Source organism: Tauraco erythrolophus, chromosome 8 (assembly GCF_009769465.1).
Source record: "Tauraco erythrolophus isolate bTauEry1 chromosome 8, bTauEry1.pri, whole genome shotgun sequence".
In the NCBI taxonomy this organism is placed as follows: Eukaryota; Metazoa; Chordata; class Aves; order Musophagiformes; family Musophagidae; genus Tauraco; species Tauraco erythrolophus.
Window position 1 is genome coordinate 3,283,778 of NC_141472.1, and position 22,590 is coordinate 3,306,367.

At 40.0% G+C, this 22,590-nt stretch overlaps 1 protein-coding gene across 1 annotated transcript in view; it reads right to left on the reverse strand.

Moving 5' to 3' along the window:
* Window positions 1-22,590, reverse strand: part of BARD1 (BRCA1 associated RING domain 1) — a 43,993-nt gene that overhangs the window by 18,522 nt on the left and 2,881 nt on the right. The window contains exons 3-6 of the mRNA XM_086615836.1: window positions 21,228-21,373; window positions 13,161-14,161; window positions 3,884-3,964; window positions 2,980-3,152 (exon numbers count right to left, since the gene is read on the reverse strand). Coding sequence (XP_086471962.1) covers window positions 2,980-3,152; window positions 3,884-3,964; window positions 13,161-14,161; window positions 21,228-21,373 — 1,401 coding nt within the window. The remainder of the gene's footprint in view (window positions 1-2,979; window positions 3,153-3,883; window positions 3,965-13,160; window positions 14,162-21,227; window positions 21,374-22,590) is intronic.

Sequence of the window (22,590 nt, forward strand, 5' to 3'; positions counted from 1 at the left end):
GACATTAAGACACAAAACTGAGTTAATTCTGTGGTCAAAACAGCAGCAAGACATCAGTCACTTCTGCGGGGTTTCATGCTGGGTATTTCATAGTGTCCCAAGTAACATTTGAACACGTTTATCACGTTCACAATTTACTCAATTTAGCTAAAGGAAAAGACTTTAAGAAATTACAGAGAACTAATCAAACTTTCCTCCTTGTCCCCATGAGGTAATGAAAAATCACTTTAATATGCCAGAAATAAAGAGGGCCCTCTCCTGGGCTGAAAGTTAGTTCATTATGAGCCTGACGAGCCCACAAAAGAACCAGAAAGAGTTTCATACATACAAAAAAACCCACAAACTAAAGCTAGAGATATTTATCAGTTTGGCAAAATTGGTTTGGTATAGTCTTAGCTCACACACTGCAGAACTCTGAAGTTAAAGCACTCCTCAGATATACTTCTGAAGAAAATGAACCTTTGAGGAGATGAAAGTTCTACTCATCACTGCTCAACTTCTACTTTAAAGATCCTAAAGTAATAACATGAAGGTGAGCAGATCCTGCATTAAGTACAAAGAGGTCAATTAGAACTAGCCATACTGAAAAGAACTTAATTGCACCATCTTAAGTGGTCACCTTGTTCTCGCCTTCTGTTTTTAAAACTGTGGTCTGCTGGTCTCAGGGATCTAGGAGAAAAGTCACTGAAGAAAAAGGAGGCTTCTTGTCAGATATGACTTCATTATAAGGGTACCTGCATTCTCTAGAATAATAAAAAAAAAATACTTAAACCTTCTGCATTAAAGAAGGTTCAAATCCACTTACCTAGACAAATCCAACAACTGCTTAATTAAGACAACTACCAGAGGCAGTGGCAGAAAAAACCCTGTAGGATTTGCAAAGTCATGATCCAGAGAAAGATCATGACACAATTCATTGCTGGAAGCTAGCAGGGCACAGGAACAGGGCAGAGGAAGGCACAAGAAATTCTCAAGTAGTCTTCAGATATATTCTTGATTCTATTGTTTCTTAGTAGTGTTTGCAAGAGGTCGGTAAAGTCTTACTACTCCAGTCTGAGCACTTTGCTTGTACATCCTTTTCTCTATGTCTCTAATGCTCTCTGTAAAAATAGGGGGGGAAAGAAAAAAACAACCCAACCTTTCTGTCACCAATGCAACAGTACCACACAGAGCAACATTTCAGCCAGAGATAGAGAGCCCACAGAAGATTTAGAAGCCTTAGTTTGTCCCGCAGGGGGATGTACAGAACTGGATTTTTGCCAGAGCACTTGTGGTTCTTTTTGCCAGAAAAATGAAACAAAGACTAAAAGTGGCTAAATTTGTTCCCCAAAAGATTTTAAGTTAAATATATTTACTTTTTTTTTTTTCTTTTATTAACACCACACATCAGTGATTCCAAGTACCCTGGAGATTAAGTCAAGAACAGGGCATCCTTATAAGCCATTTTGGATCCTTAGAGGTACTACAAGAGGTGGCTATTTGCAGAGTTGTAACATATCCTATGTCACATTGTTTTAACATATAACTGAACATTACCTGTATTCAGTCAAAAGCTAAGCCAGAGTTTAAGGTTTCCATAAATCTCCCTTTCCATGATTTAAAAAACCCTTCTGTTTCAACAGAAAGTCCTGTTTGCTCACGCAGAATGAGCGGAAAGAGAGTCAGCTTCACCCCAGTTTGCGTAAACACATGCAGCAGAGACTAATAAGGGACGTGAGGAGTCCACTGCTGGCATCTGGAGTCTCTGCTGTGCCAACTTACCAGTGCCTAAGTCCTGTCAAAACCTTGCACCAAAGCTGATGGCTGTGCTACACTTTCAAACACCGACAGACAAGCTGGAAGTGTCACACAACCGGCTCCCAATATTCAAGTGGCTTGAAAATTAGTTTTTGAACCTGTCGGGTTTTCAAGGTGTAATGTGCTGGTCTTTGTTGTTCAAGAACAAAGTGAAGATGAACAACTGATCCTTGTTTTATTTTTTCATGCTTAGGTTTTGTGGATTTGTTTTGTTGCTTTGTTGTTGTTTTTTTTTTTTTAAAAAAACTCCAGGATATTCAAGATTAGGACTGTTTTCAAAAACTCCATGCTTTTCTACAGAGTACTTTAATTCTGTAAGCTTCAAGAGCAAATACTGAGAGCTGAAGTGATTAAACTGAACTTGTTTATGCTTCTTTATGCAGTCAGCAAGGAAAATCATGTCATGCAAAAATTTGTTACTATATATGCACACCTATTGACAACATGCATTGGACAAATTTTATACACACAAGCCCCGGCACAACAGCAACACCACACCACTAAAACCATATTTAGTGCCTGAAATACTAATAGCTTTGCAAGGTTACTGATACCTAACAGATTCTTTAGCACCTCCTATATAGAAATGCCAAAATATTCAGGAGGCATAACCGTATAGAATATTCAACTGAAAATATTTCTGAGCTTTTTTTTTCTTTTTGAATTTAAGTGTACCAAGGATTAGTGCTTTGATCCAGAATGGAAAAATAAATAAACACTCCCCAAATCTCAGCCTGTGTCTATGTCATTTGTGAAGGTAGAAGAGACTGGACTGAAACACCTTCTGTTAGCAAGTAAAGAGACAAAAACCAGCTGTGGCATTTCAAAACTCATCTAGCTCATCATCTCTGATCTAACAGGAGCTATAACAAGATGCCAACAGAAAAGTGTAAGAATAGGGTAAGCCTATTTTGTTACTTTCCTAGTACCATCTCCAATGCTCCAGCTATCCATGACTCCGATATCTTCAGAAAAGCTTACGACAAAGCAAAATGGAAAAGGAAACACTTACCTGGAAAATGAGGATGTAAGTACAGTGGAGCATATGTTTAACTCCCACTCCCTCACTTCAAATAAATCACATTTATTACTAGCTTTGCTTCATATTTACTTAACACACCCCTTGGAAGTTGTAGGTGTAGCTAATGCCCCCAGTTAAAATAACATTCCAGATGTACTTACATTGCATCACGAGAGGCACCATGCAAAAGCAGCAGCTCAACAATGCTCACATGCCCGTTCTTGGCAGCATCGTGAAGCGGCGAGTCGTTCTGATACCCCGTAGTATTCACCAGCGCCTTGTATTGTAGCAACAGCTCCACCACTTCTTTGTGCCCATGGTTACATGCCTCGTGCTAGTTGGGTAAATCCACAAGGAGCAAAGAGAGGAAACTCAAGTGAAACAGAATTCAGAGGAAGGATCTCTGTCTCACCAATTAACACATTCGTTTTCAAACACCTCTAAGCAGATGGTCAGGGAAGACGATGCAAGGATACCGCATTACATTCCTGACATGAATTAACCTGGGAACCTAGCGCCAAAAAAAGCACAGAGAAGAACTGAACAAAGGCCAACTGTGTGCAAATTAGACTACAGGGAACAAAGCCTCCCAGATTACAGACTCTTTTTCAAGAGTATTCTTCAGGAGAGGAAGAAGCCATGGTCAAAAAGAACCTTTTCTTTATTTTCTGTAATTCAAGTGAGCAATTTTTTCATTCAACTACTTGATATATTTCCAAAATGGTAAAAAACACTGAGGACATTAAGAACCCACAAAATACACACATTGTCTGCAATTGATCATTTTCTAGTTATCATAGTTTTATCTTCTACATTTACAGAATTGCAGGCCAATAGATCTCCTGGCATGCTCTACTCCCGCAAAGGAGAGCTGGATTTGGACAGGTCAGTAGTTGCTAATAAATTCTTTTAAACTTGTTTAACATCACTTCTTCACTTTCTTTAATTCTTTGTCACCTAAACGCATGTAAAGGGAACTAAAAATATAAGAGAGGAAACGACAGATGAAATGAAATCTGATAAGAAGGCAGATGACAAAAAAAAAAAAAAGTCTTCAACACTCACCAGTGGTGTCCAGCCAGCATTATCTTTGACATTGGGATCTGCCCCATTTCTCAGCAGCTGTTCAACAGCTGCTAAGTCACCCTGTATAGGGAAAAAAAACCAAGTTATTAAAAAGAAACAAAAGATACACAAAGACAACAAAAATTCCAGAGATGTATCATTACATTCTGTAAATCTGCAAGTCTTCCATTTAGATATTGTCAGGATAACAAAAACTCAACTGGTTTGGAGACCACAGTTTATCATTACTGTTCATTTAGAAGCACCTACACATTTTACACAAATACATCTTTTTTTACATAAAAACGATGCACATAACAGTCTTAACTCAGAATAAACGGACAAGTTTGTGTTGATTGCAATCTGTCCACTACAGTCAACTGCAAGGATTAAAACCAGGAACATTTATTCAGAATTTCCTTGTCCTTCAGACGGGATTTTTTTCCAACTAATCTAAGTAACTGGCTAGAAGCATGCATAGGTAAAATAGATTAGTAAGCCTGACAAGTTTCTATAAATTGTTTTCCCCACAAGTCAAAAGGAAAAGGGAAAGAGTTTCATTTAACACTGCAATCACTACTCATGCTGAATCTCACTGACACTTTCTCTGACAGTTATTCTACCAAACTAGCTTTCATTTGCTTTTTGGAAGAACGCTATATTCACTTTTTACTATAAGCAAGGAGATGTATGTGGAAAAGGATGGAAACTGATGCAGGGATTATGCGAAGAGGAAAGAGGCTGACTAGAGATAAGGCAAAGGAAACAACTGGGCAGAATTTGTGAGTCAGAGGTTTTGACACTTAAAAGGCAAGTCTAGAGAGAACGTTGGTAGTAAGATTGGAGGAATATACAGATAAAGGAGAAGCCTCCTGTGGAAGGTCAGGCACAGAAATCTCTGCAGTGCAGGTCTTCTTAAAAGCAGGTGGGACAGTAACCCCAAGAGACTAAAACCAAACAGACTCGGACCCCCTTCTCCTTCCACAGCACCACCTGCACCCCAGCACGCTGGTACTTAAAACTCTTTGTGCCACGTCAGCCAGTTCCTGCTTCTCGCATTTGTTACTGCTGAGCAGCAATTGCAAAGGTCTGACCTGCTGGAAGAGGCGCCATGAATTCTGTTCCAAAGTTTTTGCTGCAATACCAGGAACCCTCCACGGCTACAGGGACACAAGTAATGGGGCCAGGCTGTCCCACATCTCTCGGCATCGGGTACCACCTCCACGGCCAACGCAGTGACTTACCTGCACTAGTACAGATTAGGAGAAGTCACGCTGACGGAATAACAGGGAAGAAGGAGATTGCCAAGTGTCATCATCTAATGACCAAAACGACTTAAATAACACAAGCTTTTCAAAGGCTAAACTAGCACAAGTTTCTGCATGACTCGACACCAATGCCCGAACTCTTCTTACTCAGGTTTTGGGTTTTTTTGTTTTGTTTTGTTTTTTAGGATCCACATCAACCAAGCATTTCAAGATGACCACTAACATTTTCCCTAGACGAGGGTATTGCGATCCCCAATGAAGAGACTACTATACAAAACTGGTATCTAGCTCTTACCCTTGGCCAAACTTGCCATATATAAAATATTAGGACTTGGAAGGGGGAAAAGAAGTTTCACCCATGATATACAGAAAGTTCTGTGCCCTTAAGTAGTGACAAGCCAAGGAACTCCTAACTGTTAAGCCACAGTGTACCTTAGAATAAGTGAGAGAATATTAAATTAAGCTTTAAATACAACAAAAATTAACTTAATCCCATTTTTTTGTTATCAAGGAACACTTTGGCAAAACAAAATAGCTTTAATCTTTACTCTTTAGTTAGAGAAAATATTAAGACAGAGCCTGCTCAGCAGAAATAAATCCAGCAAGCAACGACCGGAAAGTCAAAATTCACCAAAAAAAAAGCAGAGAATCACTGGCTTTGCAACAGTCAAGCAAATTAACACATCAGACATAAATTTCATGCATTATATTCACAACCCAGATGTCCCAGCAAAACATTACCTTTCAAAGCAATTAAAGAATATGCTGCTGTTAGAATACTTTATGGTTGCAAAGTAATAGACATGTATCAAATCTGAAGAGTTACTCAGAGGCAGCTAAGACAGTGCTCAGCATTAGATCTTTTCCTACAGAGAGAAGATACAATTATGTATAATGAGTGAGATCTGAGCTTATCATTTAAAGTTAAGTTTGCAAACACGTACAGCAAGGGTTTGACATTTCAAGAGCACTCCTTTAGAGCAGAAAGCACAGCTAATAATTTGTGTGGGCATTAGGTAGCATCACAGCTTTTCAGAATGGTTATGTGAACGTTGATTTGTAAAACATTACTGCAGTTTTATCAAAGGAAATGTTGCTGGTGCAGACACCATTACTGACAACGTCCACAGAATGAAATCCAGGTCCAAGTCAAAATTAGAAGATTGGTGTTTTGCTGTTTACAGAAGAAAAATATTGTCATCAACTCAGCTGTAAATGGAACCTGCTCCCTGCAACCAGAACCTAGCAATGAGTGTGACAGAAAAGGAGGGGGAGCTGTCATGCCAGCTGTACTGGGCGAGGACTGGATGGGTGCTGTCAACTGGAATTAGGAGAGATACGCTAACAAAATTGTTCATAGCTAAGAGAACATGCCTCTTGTCCCCTCAGAGGCTCTCCACTGAGTTACTCTATAGTGAACATTTAGTTAAAGAGAGAAAGACAAAATTTCAAGAAGCAGATCCTTAGCAGACGTGTTAGGGTCCCTCCTGCAAAGAGGACCACCATGAACTAATAGCCATCCAAAAGTAAAAAAAGTGCAGTTAATGCACTGACCAGTTCCATCAGAGCTGATGGAACTACTCATATATTTACAAGTTAACAAATGTTTTGCTCAACTCTAAACAAGAAAGGCTAAGCACCTGGTAGAGGCAAGTCCTAGCCACGAATACCTATATACCATGTGTCTTTCCTCCACAAAGCAGAAGAGACTAGACCCATACTTACCTACTGCTTTGATATTATTAATTCAAACATGCCTCACAAAAGCTGTCTGTTTCTATTGAAATAGACTTTGTACACGTCGCCTCTTGAGTTTACTCAATCTAGAAACGCCAGCCTAAGAATCACCAGTCCCAAACACAGCCTCATAACTATACCAGAAGACATGAGGAGGAGCCCTCCCAGCTTGTCTTAGCAGTCTGCAGCAATAGCAGAGTGGAAACGTAATTGGAGATACTACTTGTTCAGAAGTAGAGAACAAGACAAACACCAGGTAGAAAATGCTAACATTCACAGGGAAGTGTTTATTTTTAAATCTCGTTATCAATGACGGATTACAACCAGCTTCTGAAGAGGCAGAAACTACTGTGGAATGTCAAATTCTCCGTTTAGAAGAACGAAGCAAAGAAGGTTTTAAGCTCATAACCAAGCTTATGGATAGTGACAACACAACGGGTTTGCTCTTCCCTCTCCTACGGCTCAAGGGAGCTCTGAAAACCATGGAAGCAACCAAGGCATTGGGGCCATCTGTTGGCAGATCTAGAAGACAGCATTAGCTTACCCAGAGAAGGGTTATTTACACAGCTTTACAAACACCTCACCTCCCTCCCAATGAGAATTTAGTTCCTGCAGACACAGATGGCATAAGCCCAGAAAACCATCCTCATTTGGCTTAGACAAGGTTTTTACTTTTGTTTTGTTTTTTTTTTTTTTCCCCTCAAATCAATGGTGTCACAATGCTAATGCAGACAGATGGTTAAGAACTGCAAGTGTCCTTTCAGCCCTATTTTTATAGGGTGGGGTTTTTTTTTCCAGTTTACCCTTTATTACTTGCATTAACCATAGATATTTTCCACCCAAAAGTCACATTTAAATTAAGTTAGTGAAAACGTATTCTACTAGTTGAAAAGAGAGACACTCAAAGAATTAGGGCAGTACATGAAGATGAAGCTAAAAACCTGTATCACTTCAACTAAACACTTCTCCCTTTATTTGCAAAGGTAACCAAGTGACTTCAATCTTTAGGTCAAACAAATGAACAAAAATCCACCTCTCAAATCCAAATAAATTTGCTTTTTTATGTTATGGTGAGGGGGGAGGAAAACTAGGTTATTTACAACTTGTACGTGGTCAAAAAGGGGCAGATATGAATTACAGAGTGCTTATAGTAATTGTGAATGCTCCATCCAACTCTTTCCACAAACCTGCAAGTTTCTCACCTCAAATTCCTCTAAATTAATTCCCTACCCAGCAGACCATTTATTAACTAACAGGCATAAAAGTAACTTTAACCTTTAACAAAAAGAAAACATTCAAGAAGTTCAATCTACCTCTGGAACAAGAGAAATGACACCCAAGCATTATTGAAAAAGAAATGGCAATTTGTTTCTAAGCTTTCAAATCAGCACTTGGGAAGATGGATTGCTTTGACTCATGGCTCATTTCCATATTTTTAAGTTCTCCATATGAAACCATTACACTATTTCATGTTTGTCTTGAGCTACCTGCTGGATACTACCCTTAATCATGGAGGCTGCTCACCATTCTTACACCACTTGGCTTTAACATTAGAGAGTCAGTGTCAAACTGCAACTTCAAAGCAGTCTCAGGTGCTACGCTGGCATCTGAGTCATTCTGCTACTTTCTGCCAGCAGACTTTATTTCTCCAATGAAACAGGTATTATACACACAGCTAAGTCACCTGCCACACAAAATGACAAAGTCTGGACAAAAAAAAAAAACACACTTGGACCAACGGATGCATTCATTCCCTGTGAAGTAGCTGGTAGGAACGATGCTGTCCATCCACTGCCTTTTGCTCCGAGGAGGCTGGGAGCGTCCCACTGTGCAGCAGCACAACTGCCCTCTTGTACCCAAAGGTGGGAGAGGAAAGGCAGCAGGGGAGACATTTCTTCCATGTACATGTGTGACCCAACACTCAACCATGATACATACCCATCTGGTACCAAAAGCGAGGAACTGCACAGCACGTGAAAAAAAGATCTATAAAGTATGCTGATGTTGGCCATCACATGCTCACAAAGCCACAAAATCATCTTTCACTCTCGTTTCTAACACGTCATTAACTGGTAACAAAGCAATAAAAAGGAAGAACTGTCTCATGGGCTCGGGAGGAATTATCTAATAGTTATTAGTGTTAAGTAGAATGAATATGAAGAGTTCAGCACAGCAGGCTAACCACAAGCAAAGCCTTTATGAAGGCCACCCTGGTCAAGTGTCAAAACTGAAGGGTTCCTGGAAAAGGACATAACCAAAACTGGTCCCAGTGCTCCTACTCTCTTTCTTCAGGCTGAGTAGATGCTCTGCATAGATGCAATTTCCTCCTTCCTCAGAAGAGGGACAACTCTCTAATTGCTTCTACCTTGAACCATAAAAATCAAAACCTTCTCCCAGCTACCTCTCATCTACTCCTCTGTAACAGTGCGGCTGTAGCCATGGTCCTCCGTAATCCTGTTGCGTTGCAGTTCACTATTCCTCTTCCTGGAATCCATAGCAGCAGAAATTCCACACTGTGAACTGCCCCATCATCTCCCTTGTCAATGCAGAAGAAGCACAGGCACAACCAAGACAGGAAATACTGTACCAAGAAACTATGATTTTTTTTTTTTCCCTCTCTGTAGTAGATTTAAGACTCCATACTAACTAGTTTAGTAGTACTGTGCTGCATTTAATTGCCACATAAGCACTAGTCCTGTGAACAACTCCTTATTTTGCTGTGGAAAAAAAAAAATTGTATGTGGAAGAGCTGTTGTTCGGGCAATTTCCCACCAGATTAGAAAATTAGGAGTGAATAGGTCACGTTTTGTATTTTAACTAATTGGAAGTTTTACCTTTAATGACTAAGGAGGGGGATAAACAATGACTGCTGTTTGTTATGAGAAGAGGTGTACTTATTTTAATTTATTAGTGTAACTCAGCATTAAGTTCATCCACACTAAAATCTTTCTTGAGAACCATTTTGATTTCAGGAAGTTTACAACTAGTAGTAGTAGTAAACAGGGACAATCCCTCAGAAGCATTTGAAACAGCACAATATACTTAATTTTAACGCCTGATGTTGTTTATTGTGTCTTTTAAATAAGAAAAAAAGGGAGAACTCAATTAGCTTTAATTAAATTCAGGGTATTAGACCCTAACAGCTAATGAAAACAATAGATTTATTTTTATAATTAATTAAGTCCCAGAGAATTAGACTTTATTTCACTTTGGGGAGACGGCTGCAGCTATAAGTTTGTTTCCCTTTACACACATGGAAAAACATTACTGGCTGTGGAAAGAACAAGAAAAAAAGGTCACCTATAAAACAAAAGTGGAAGAGAAATACTTCTTCCAGAAACGGAAAAAAGATTGGTGTGCTATTTTGAAAAAAATCACAAAGGGAACATACATACAGTATAAAGTCTAGTATTTTCAAGACCAGCTTCTTCGAGAAAACACATTTACCAGTTCCATAGCGGCGTTCCTACAGCTTAGAAGTGTGATCTAGAAACCTACAGGTTATACAAAACATACTTGCATGCAAAAAAACATGTTTTTTGGCAATTGCCACACATCCCCAGCAGACTCAAGGCAATTAATCAGTACTATTTATTGCTCACTGCTTCACAAAGGAAAATGTTACCAAAACTCATGATCAATAGCTCTCCAGAAAGACCTCACATCATTCTGGCTTGAGCAACTTAGTCTCAATCCACTTTGACATGGGCTAGTACCTGTGCCTACATCCAATTCCTGCGAGGGGAAGGAGCATCTTCTTAGGAATGCCGTAATATACTCGTGATTGAGCTACATAACAAGAACAAAGAACAGAACAAGTGAAAGGAGGTAATCTGTATAGCCTCCTTCTACAGATGAGGAGCTGAGTGAGGTTCAGAGACGGTAAAACGGCTTTCTCAGAGTTGTGTTGGCAGTTCAGTAGCTGGAAACAAAGATACATGCAAACAAACCAAGACCAGAAGCAAAAGACTGCTCTCCTTGCTTTATTTTAATTACCTTTAACAGCGAGTGGTAACTTTGAGATCACCCTGAAGCCCTACCTAGTTAAACAAGCCTTTACTAATCAGCATCTCAATGCAAAAGGAATTGACAGATTAAAACCACAGCAGAACTAATGAGGAACAGAAGCAACTTCCCATTTAGCTCAATAACTATAAACATTAAAAGACGACACCAAAATGAATCACAGAATGGTTTGGGTTGGAAGGGACCTCAAAGATCATCTAGTTCCAACCCCCCTGCCATGGGCAGGGACACTCTCCACTACACCAGGTTGCTCAAAGCCTCATCCAACCTGGCCTTGAACACTTCCAGGGATGGGGCATCCACAACTTCTCTGGGCAACCTGTTCCAGTGCCTCACCACCCTCAGAGTGAAAAATTTCTTTCTTAGATCTAATCTAAATCTCCCCTTTCAGTTTAAATCCATTGCCCCTTGTCCTATCACTACACGCCCTTGTAAAAAGTCCCTCTCCAGCTTTCCTGTAGGCCCCCTTTAAGTACTGGAAGGCTGCAATGAAAGGCTACAAAATGAATTCACATACAGGACTGAAGAAAGCATTCATGTTGTCTGCCCACTCCACTGCCTACACTACAGCTGGAGCTCAGCTTCTCAGCCCACTGGAATAACCCTAACTCTTTCTCAGGAAGGGCTGTACCAACGCCAACAAGCAGTGTCAGCTACGCCCCCAAACTTGGACAATCAAAACTTGATTATTCTTTTTGTCTATAGCATGAACTGTTTAATTTTTACTCATTTCTCTTCAAAACGCTTTGCAATGCAAACTACCTTACTGGCATGTCACTGTTCACTCCAAGTCTCACAATAAGCTGCAGAGATGCTGGTTTCTTAGAAGAAATACTCGTGTTCTAAAGAAGTATCAGACACCTTGCTGGAAAGCATACCTGTGTGAAAACTTGTCGAGGTAGATCAACTTTTTTAGAACCAGTCAGTCATAAGTCATAACAGTATTCCTTACAAATTCCCAGAAAATCATAGAAGGATAATTTGTAACAGCACTTTATTAAAGAGCAGTATACAGGACTTAGGACAAGAGGTAGCAAGAGATCTATCCTTTAAAGCTCTTTGAGTCCTGTGAGGACAATGTTTCATTTTCTCCTCCCTAATTCCATATTAATAGCATCAAGTAAGATATTTGAACTCAACTAAGCTCAGCTGCCACTTCCATTTAAGAAGGTCTCATGCAGCAGGAGTGGCTTATTAGAATGCCTTTGGAAGATGAAAGTTATTTATCAATAACAGCCTTTGTCTCAACAAATAGAAGTGCTGAATAAACGTCAGGATGCCTAGAGGTGAATCAATTCTACCAGTACAGGCATTTACTAACCACACAGTATTTGTAGATTATGATTTCTCACAAAGCACATTTAAATTGCCTGACTACAAACTCTTTGAAATGACCTCTGGGAAGAGAGCTGCCATATTAGTGCATCTGATGAGCTTGACTGCAAGCATTCAACTTACCCCACCTGTGTGCAGCTTTCACACAGTAACAGGGAAGGACAGCCCTTGCAAAGAGCAAAGCCATGAAGTTCCACCACAGCAGGAACTGGCTAAGATGGTACCAGCAAAATGAGTGACAGCTGTCACTCCAAGAATAACATTGATCCTACACAGAAGTGAAGTCTACTGAGAACATCCCAACTCTGTCCTAATTCACCCTTCTTCACTAGCTGCAAGAATGGGATGCTCAGAGCGTAGGGCTCAGCATGGAAATCCCAGGGTGCAGCATTTTGTTCCTCTTGAGCCAACACTTATATCAGATGGAGGATCTCAAAGATTATAAAATAGTTAACCTCAATTAAGGTTGCATAGTTATCTTTATGTAGGTAATTCAGATCTTGTCCTGATTGAGTAACTAGGTCGAGTTAAGCTGATCAAGATCACTTGGTGGTATCTGAAATACTTAGCCAAACTCCTTATGGCAAACCACAACGACAGCTTTCTGGCACATAAGGCCAAACATTTCAATACTGATCACTTCCTAGAACTCATAGGTATGTATAACTGACACTGTAGTACATTGAGTTTCTTAAGTATAACCATCTTTGATCACTCCAATAGTCATTTCTTTATGAAATCGGAGAATCAGGTTGGAAGCTCCCTAATAAATCTGGAAGAAAAAGACCACAAGATGAGATTTCACCCCCCAGAAACAGGACGTAGTGTAGTAATTGGCTTCCAGGATATTTTAATTACAACACTGTCTTTTTAAACCCGTTTAAAGTTGAACTAGAAGATGACGATCCTACCTTGATGGATGCAACATGGAGCAAAGTCTCTCCTTTGTAATTTCTTCTGGCAATTGCGTTACCAGCAGGGGACTTCAACTCAGAAGGACTGCGTGGTATTCCTACTTGATTACAAGTCTTAGAAGTAGATGGGGTAGAGGGAGATTTTGAAAGTGAAGGACTATTTATTGCTTGAAAGGCTGCAGAGCTTCTTGTCTTCATTACAGAGTCAGTGAGCTTCGATACAGAGGAAGAAATCTTAACTGGTGTCTTGCGTTCAGTCGCTGGGGAGATGGGGCAACCTGGAGGTAACCCCTCTAAGCCATCTGCCTGCCTGCCTGTCTTCTCAATCATGCTCCTCTCGGTTGTTCGTGGCCTTTTACTCTGAGAAGTAACTGGCAGTCTGGATTGCTCCCTTCCACGTTTTAAAGGTGTAGTTTCATTTCCTACTGACAATGATGTCCCTGTAGCACAATTGTTTTCCTTGCTGACTTGTGCAGGGCACGCAACCTCGCTGTTATCTTTCTTCTCTGAGGATTTTACCTCTGGTAATATCTCCATATTTTCCATATTTTTGCCGGAGTCAGCTTCCTTTACAGACTCCTGCTGAAGTGTCTCTTCAGGGCTATTTGGTTCCGGAGTGCACAGGACTACTGGTTGGCTGCAGATGGTCACACACTTGTTCTTGGGAGTCTTCTCCTCAACACCTCCTTTCTGCTCAGGCTTCTCCAAGCTCCACACTTTGTTAATGTCTGCTAGACGTTTCTTCTTCATCTTCTTACCCTGTCTCTGTGCTGGCTTTTTTATCGGCTTGGAGGGCTTTTCATGAGGAGGGGAAGGAAAGAAATCATAAGTTGAAGGTGTGTCTTGACCAAGGTCATCACTTTTAGTCTTAGGCTGACTCTTGTTCAGGACACAACGAATCTTCCTACTTCTTGGGCTGAACCACATTTTGATCTGTTCCTTCTTATTCTTTTTTCCAAAGTCTGAGTCAGTTGGTGTTGACATGTCTTCCGTTGAATCTAAGTGCATCAGGGAAGAGGAAAAATAATTTAGAGTACCTTTCAGTAGAACATGGCAAAGAAAACAAAAATCAGAATACAACTGTAATAACTGATGAAGTGTTACTAAATACAACGTATGAGTGCCTTCATTTCTTCTGAAGGGACACACGTAATGGCTTCAAAACAACTGGCAAGGTCGCATGCCACTCCGGAGTTCAGGGATCCCCGGGCAGCTAAAGTTATCCACTAGGCAATCAAGCACCCTGGCAGAGAAATTTCCTCAACAGCCTGAGTTCACAACACAGCACGTGCATAGAAGATTTCTCATCAGGTTATAGAGAGGAGAGAAGCTGGTTCCCTCACTGAGTTTTTCCTTGGAAATAGGTTTAACAAAGTAGTGTGTGCGTACACAAAAAAGCACAGAAACTATTTTCTAAAAAGATGTTACAGTTCACCTGAAGATTGACAGGAAGAATAACTGCAAGCAAGCAAAAATAACATCCTTACAAGAATGCTGAACATTTTGAACAAATTTTGACAGATTCCACAGACAGGGCAGATGAATCAGATGAATATATAGAAAATCAGCAAGTAATTGCAGATTTTTTTTTTTTTTTTGCAGTCCTATCATTTCCTCCTTTACCCCTTGCTAATAAATAATTTCATGGAAATTACACATTTTGATGACCTCAAACCTTTCTTTAAAAATATGCAGTGGAGCAATTTTTAAGTCACATTGTACAGCACATTACAAATCAATAACCAAGATGATGGAAGAATATCTTGTACTCCCAGTGCATGAAATAACAGTTGAGAACAAGGACTACAAATGGTGTCCTCAATGGCTTAAGAATAAATTAAGGACCATAAAGTGACCTCTAAGTTAGACACTAATTTAATTTGACAACAACTCTCTTAGTGCAAAAGAACTGTAACAGATTTTTTTTTTTTTTTTTACAGATTTCTTCCTAGAAGCTTAAGTTATTTTAGGTTTCTTGGACAAGTCCTCCAAAGTAAACACACAGCTCACTCTTTCTGTTGCCTCCAACCTCAGGGACTACCATCCACAAAAGTTCTCATGATTTATAGCAATCACAAAACCAATATTAATTTTGCCTAGTGAGGCAAGTAGAGTATTATCATTTTTAAACAGAACTAAAGCCAAAGGTTAGTGGGCCTTTTAAAAAACATTCTTGAAATCAACTATACAAAGTCTTGATGATTAAAAGTGAAAGTCACGCACTCACCGCAACAGTGTATTACTTTTACTTCAGCGTGTTAACTTTCTACAGATAATTTGGCTTTTCCATATCTTCTATTTTTGGCATTAGTAACTATAGTCTGTTTTCCATAGCAAGCTGTGATAAACTCACAGATAGCAAACTAGTCCCAATCCCTTAGCCACAAAAAAAACACCTCTGAAATTTCATGTAGAACTGTATAGCCAGTAATTCAACACCAAAATAGACATTTGTAGTTTTCTCTTAAAGCAATATTTCAAGGTTAAATGTCTCCTCAACCTTGATTTAAATTACCTCATTACCTCACTTACCCCTTGAATTAAAATATGCTAGAAATTAGGAGATTTAGGTAGAGTAATATCATAGAATCACAGAATGGTTTGAGTTGGAAGGGACCTCAAAGATCACCTGGTTCCAACCCCCCTGCCATGGGCAAGGAAACCCTCCACTACACCAGGTTGCCCAAAGCCTCATCCAACCTGGCCTTGAACACTTCCAGGGATGGGGCAGCCACAATTTCTCTGGACAACCTGTCCCAGTGCCTCACCACCCTCAGAGAGAAAAATTTCTTCCTTATATCCAATCTAAATCTCCCCTCTTTCAGTTTAAATCCATTGCCCCTCGTCCTGTCACTACACGCCCTTGTAAAAAGTCCCTCTCCAGCTTTCCTGTAGGCCCCCTTTAAGTACTGGAAAGCAGCAATATGTAAGGCATCAGACCAAAGTGTGTTCAATACTACAGCTTAGAACTGCAGCTATTTGGTTTTCCTGTAGGGCTGAGCTTGGTGCAAACAGGAAAAAAAAAAGCACTGAAATTGAGACTGAAATCTTCCAGCTAGCTAGCTTTCAGAAAGATATCATATCCAATTTTGTTCTGACAATAACATCTAAAAAAAGCAAGAGCTTGATTGCAAACAGATGCAAAATATAAAACACAGTTACTATTTACTTGTCTTGCCTTCGCTGTTTACACAACTAGCAGATTTCCTTCTAAAATATTTACCTTGCTAGAACTATCAGTCATCTCCAAGTAAAGAGCAAGAATAAAATCAGCTTGCAAAAGTAATTTGTGCGACACTTTTGTGATGGCCAGAATTCTTTTTGATGTGTATAGCCCAGTAAGACTTTGAAGTCCAAGTGACAAATTCAGTCAAAGGAACAGTCCTTCAGAAGTAGGATCTAAAGCAGCACAACACAATTAAGTATTTACACTGGAAGCTATGTATATACCACTTCTGGCAGCAAGAAAGCTGGTGAAAAATCAACCACAAGGGTCCTCAAACTGATCTGCTCATTACTGGTTGCTCAGCAGGGACTTACTAGTCAGGTTATTAAAAACCTGCTGGAAACACACCAAATAAATACTTTCCCAGGATTATTTTTCCTCACATGCAACTACTTTTAGGCGTATGTGTGTTTTAGAACAGGGAGGCACTTGCAGAACATCATTAAAAGGCCACACATACTGTGAAAAGAGCCGTCGCATCGCGGGGCCAGCCACACGCACTCGGTACCTCTCCAAAGCTTACTGGGGAAGATACTGGAATTTCTGCCAGGATGCGTGTTGTCTCTGAGCCGTTCTTCAATAACTCCATCTTTCGGAACACTCTGTAGCTAAAATCAACTTTACCTGAACAGTTCTGCATAGCATCTGCAAAGAAATGTTATTCTTAGACTCTGCTGCCCCTTTCCTCCGTTTCCAAAGCGTACAAGGTCTGGAGTAGAAGTAATATGGACAAATGGCCAATCTACCCTCCCTGAAAATCTCCTTTGATGGACCCAGAGCTGGGAGAGGGAGAGAGAGAAGAGACACAGTGCTAAGAAACTGAAAGGAAGTTCTTATGGTTTAATATGTAAATATTAATTTCTATAAAGAGGGTAGTATCTGGTAGCTAAGTGCATTCAGTTAAACTACCTTCAGAGAAAATTGCTTATAGAAAAATCAATGCGAAGGAATTTTTTTGCTGTCTCCAAGTTGGAAGCCAGAGCTTGTGTCTCAACAGGAATGAAAAAAATGACTAGACATGATTAAGATTTAATTGCCTTTGTAATACCTAAGAAGCATCCTCCCGAAAGGTGCATTGAGACATGGTAAATCAGTAGAGCATGCCTTACTAATTCTGGATTTTAAGCATTTGCAGTAGCATAAAGACCATCCACAAAACCAGTATTAGAATCAGCCTATAATAAATGCAGTAAATTTATTCTCCATTACCTATCAAACATGACTTTCATATACACAGTGTAACAACTGAATTCTTTCTAAATTACTTATTTGCACATTTAAGCACAGTTTCTTGATGCTGACGTTTAATGGAGTTGAATTTTTCAAGTGTTAAAAGGGTTGAAGGGAGATAAAAATATTAGGAGATACACAGCATCTTGCAACTGGAGAGCTACATCTCCAAGTTCTGCTGTAGTGCAATAACAGGCTAGGGCAGGAAAAAAAAAAGGAGCAATTAGAAAATGCGGTTTAGCTATCATTAATCTGCATCAAAGGAATATAATGATGCACATTGTGTGCCTTTCAAATTATTCTCTATTATGGGTTTCAGAACAGAAGTTGAGAAATCTCTTTGACAAACTAGTCCCTTATTAAAAATCAAAGGGAAGTGCTTTGGTACCATCTGTGCAACATTAGTGCCTTCACTGAAGAATGATTATTTTGCAAGTATTCAACACAGGAGGGAAAAGGGAGAAGTTCCAGCTATTCAAAAACTCATCTTTAGCTCTTACGAAGAAAATGTCATAGCACAGATGAAATGCAATGTAATCTGTTACAACAGGAGTTCAACATCTTTCTCTCCACATCAGTGAATGTGAAACTAAATTATGATACTATAAAGGCTAGTCAAAAGTTAATCTCTCCTAATGTCCACCAGCATCAACATAAGCTTATGAAGCTTTGACCAACACCTGCAAGGTCTACCTCTGCACGAGAAGAGGGGAGGAAGGCTTGCTGTTTGTGTTAGAGTGAGGCAGATTATGTTACGAAGAATAAGGTTAAATCATCTATAAATGGCTGTGAAAATTGAGAACTCTTCTTTTTAAAAAACATCACACAAAAAAATCTGAAGATATTTAGAAACTCACTTTCAAAGTCATTACTGTATCAACCTTCTCCATCTCCAGTATACTATATGCACTATGTCCATGATACAACAACCTCTTACTAATTGCCTACCATCCCATCAACTCCAATTCTCAAAACGTCTTGGACTCTGCAACGTCGGAGCTAAAAATTTTGAGGTGTAGACATCCCATCCACAAAGCCTGCCAGCCAGATAGCTTCCCATTACCCTCGGAAAGGTGCAACACTAGGCAGTGAAAAGGTCAGACAGCTCTCCTCACCTTGCCACCGACTAAGGATACAACATCCCTAACAAGTGAATTCGTTTTGAGACTCAGCATTTGCTACCTGTAGTTTGCATTTTCTAGCCAGTTTCAGGTTCGTTGTTTGCCAGTTCCCCTTCAGCCACCCCAGTACTATTCTGTAGTGCCATTTGCTGTGCTTCCATTTAACTTGGAAGGGAAGCATTAGCTGTCTGGTGCAGACTTTCCTGAATTACTTGCTGTTGTTTCTTAGAACACACCGTGTTTGCAAAGAGCTATCCTTATCCCAGTGAAGCACGAAGTGAGATCCCTCTCATATCCACTGTGGAACCCAGGGGTACAGGGATTTTTAGACATGGAACTATTCAGCATGTGAGCTTAACCCTATCCTTTTCAGTCAGAGCAGTTCTGAGTGTTTTTAAAGACAACACACTGAACTTACTGCGTTCACTAGGTCTGTCTTGGATTTAAAAACGGGTAGTGTGAGGCATTTGCATTCAAAACTGCAGTGTCAACAAAATCTCAAACAAGGCTCTCGAATTGAGCCTTGAGACAAGCCACAATTGTCTCAAAACAAGGCATATAAAACAAATATGCAAAAGGCATAAAGCAAATATAGGGAAAGATCCCTTTTTCAGATTCTTTTCTTCCTTTCCTCCACAGAAAGACTGATTTTTCAGTCTGTTTCCTTTACTGGAACATAAAATAAAATATTGTTGACAGGAACATGGCAGAAGTACAGTGCCGCAAGAACAGGAAAGCAACTCCTTAACAAGAGAGGCCCCGATTCCCCAAACTCAAACGTATTTCACTTTGTATACATTAAGTTCAAGACCTACACCTATGGGAGGTGACAGATTTGCCAGAGACGAGTGATAAAACATCCTAAAAGATTTACTCTCCAAATCTGTAAAGCTACAGCATCCTGTGATTTGCCATAGTACAACACATAATCAGCTGTTGCTAGAGGTGTGTTCATTTACTTCTGCATCCAAACCATTCCAGACAGTGAACTATCACCAACTCAGGAGGTCTTTCCCTTAAATTCAGTATGAAACATCCAAAAGGCCATTAATCCTCAGTAGAGGGAAAAGATTACAAGTGATGGAAAGTCGTCTCCCACATCAGTTCATAACTTTAGCTCCAAATAAAACACTCTTGTGAACTTCAATTTTGTGTCTGCTTTTAAGTTATAACAAGGAATGATAAAAAGAACCTCCTTTTGTTCTGTGGTTTAAACACACCATGGAAATCTTGTTTTAGAGGAACTATAGGATTAAACGTATCATGCAACTTCTAGTACAGTGAAACAGACCAATTTGTAAGACTTAATCCATCTGTTAAGTTCTCCAAAACATCTAAACAGTATCAAAACTACCATATTGTATTTTAAATGCTTTATTTAGAGCATCACAAATAGCTCCTCAGAGATTGTCCTCCAGCTAAGCTTTCACCACTTAAAATGTTTCCCTGAAATCCTGTTTAAACCATCATCTACATTTTCTATGATCCAGAAGATTTAATCACTGTAGGATTTTATATCTATATAAAAATGAATTTCTTTACAGTCAGACATAGGCTTCCAGCCTCCTCACTTCAATGCATTTTGATGTCAAGAGCTACCCCATAAATGAACATGAAGGGGTCAATGGCATCAGCCTTAGAAAAAGAATCTTTAATTTAGACAAACATATTTGGAAGCAACAATGAAGGAAGAATTACCTTTTCTGTATCTGACAGCTAAATAAATGTTTCCTAAAACTTGGTGTTACATAAAATGCTCCTCTCTGGGCTTGCAGAAGAGACAAATTCACCTGTGCTCATTTCACTTCATTTTTTCCTACTTTGACAATCAGCCTAAAATTTGATAAAGAAATGAATTCCCAGAGTACCATCTCTGCAATCTTCTTAGCACAGTCAGCAATGACAAGACTGCATGGTGGAAAACTAGCTGAGTGCTAGGGACCAGAAAACGAAGGACTTAAGACTTGCCTCTTTCCTCTTTTAGGCAAGGGACACAGATAGTTTCTTCCATGTGCAAAAATCCTAAACTGAAAATTACTGGGACAGCACGTACACCTCGGTGCACAAATACACAAGAGGCAAGAGAACACATGCATAATCCTTAAACAGGGCCCCTCTAAAGTGTACGCTGCAGAACATCACACATTTGTGCTCCTTTAAGAGAACAAGACGTGCCAACCTGTGCCCCTGGTTTGAGCAACTAACTGCCACGTGACTCGGGAATATATCCCACATCCGTCTAATTTTGGAAGACAGATTCTAATGAATTATGGACTAACCCCCTCATGCAAATTTCTTAGTAAAACAAATTCAAAGAACGAGCAATCCATACAGGCAGTTCCCTCCAAATCAAATTTTCCAAACGTGATTCGGAACAGCCTTTCAGCATCTTAAACAGGGCTGCACTGCTCATTCCCTACAAAGCCTGTGAAACAAAACGGCGTGGTCTGGATTCAGCAGCTGTCGGAGACCCAGGTCTGCTCCTACCTGAGGTGTCCGCGCCCAGGAGATGCCGCAGTTTGCTGCAAAGCTGAATCATGTCATCCAGTTGCCGGTTTATCTGGGCATCTTGCACCCAGGCTGGCATGTGGCACACTGGGCACTCTGTGCCAATGCAGTCACCCACGCAAGATCTGAAAGGCAAATGCAAAAATCCATTATCCAGCAGAAGTTATCTACTGGACTCACTACCAACCTTTCCACAGCCAAATTCAGCAAGAATCTCTCATTTGAGCATTGACAAACCACTGCGGTAAAGCCCACGAGTTAATCACAAATGCGAGAGAGGATACATTTATCACGGCGGGCTACGAGCCATAATTAAGCAAGCCAAGTCCAGAGCCTTGTCAGGACACTGCCATGAAAGATGCGGTACCTTCTGACTCCCACAGACTCCCACGTTGATCCAAATTTTCAAGGTATGCCAAAGCTCCGTTGCTGTTTGCCTCCGGATAACAATTAGGCTCAAACAGCTAAAACTCCACATTCTTTTACACCTCAGCTAGAGACAGAGCTATTCTTCTGCAGCCATCTATTTTAGCAGTAAACTACAACTTTTACTTTTTCCTACTTCAAATTTTCTTGATATTGTGATGTTTCACCTGTCTGAACATGTAGGAAATCTCATGAGGACCTGCAGGTGTTCCGAGTATTCCATCACTTTTCAGAGCATTTATGTCAGGAGATGATCAAGGCAGGGTGGGGAACACGTTTAACACTTGTAGCTTCTTAGCAGTACTACTCTCCCCATGCAAGCCTAAAATCTTTTATTCATTTGATTAGCCCAGTGAGAGGACCTTATGATTTGCCACCTGAACTGCAGCATTCCATTTCCTGATATCTAAATTTAGGTTAGATATCGGGAAACATTTCTTTACAGAGAGGGTTGCAAAGGATTGGAACAGGCTGCCCAGGGAGGTGGTGGAGTCCCCATCCCTAGAGGTGTTTAAAAACCACGTGGATTTGGTGTTGAGGAACAGGGTTTAGGGACCCTGACAGTGCAGGGTGAATGGTTGGACTCAATGATCTTGAAGGCCTCTTCCAACCAGACAATTCTATGCTTCAAGGGCCATTGTTACTTCTCAACTCCAATCTATCCTATTAAATATACATTATAATTTCACATATTAAAGACTGAAGTAATTTCAAAAGTCTCTGTTACCTTACCAACACGTAGCACACGCAATTCTAGCCAAATGTACAACATTAAATGTGAGCAGATCGTGTCAAACATTCAGAGGAAGAAAATGAAAGTAATATCAAGGCCTGGCTGCCTGGAGAGGAAGATCAAAGTCTAAACTTGGAAGGTGACAGTCATACACTCCAAAACTAGTAGTGTATCAGTTAACAA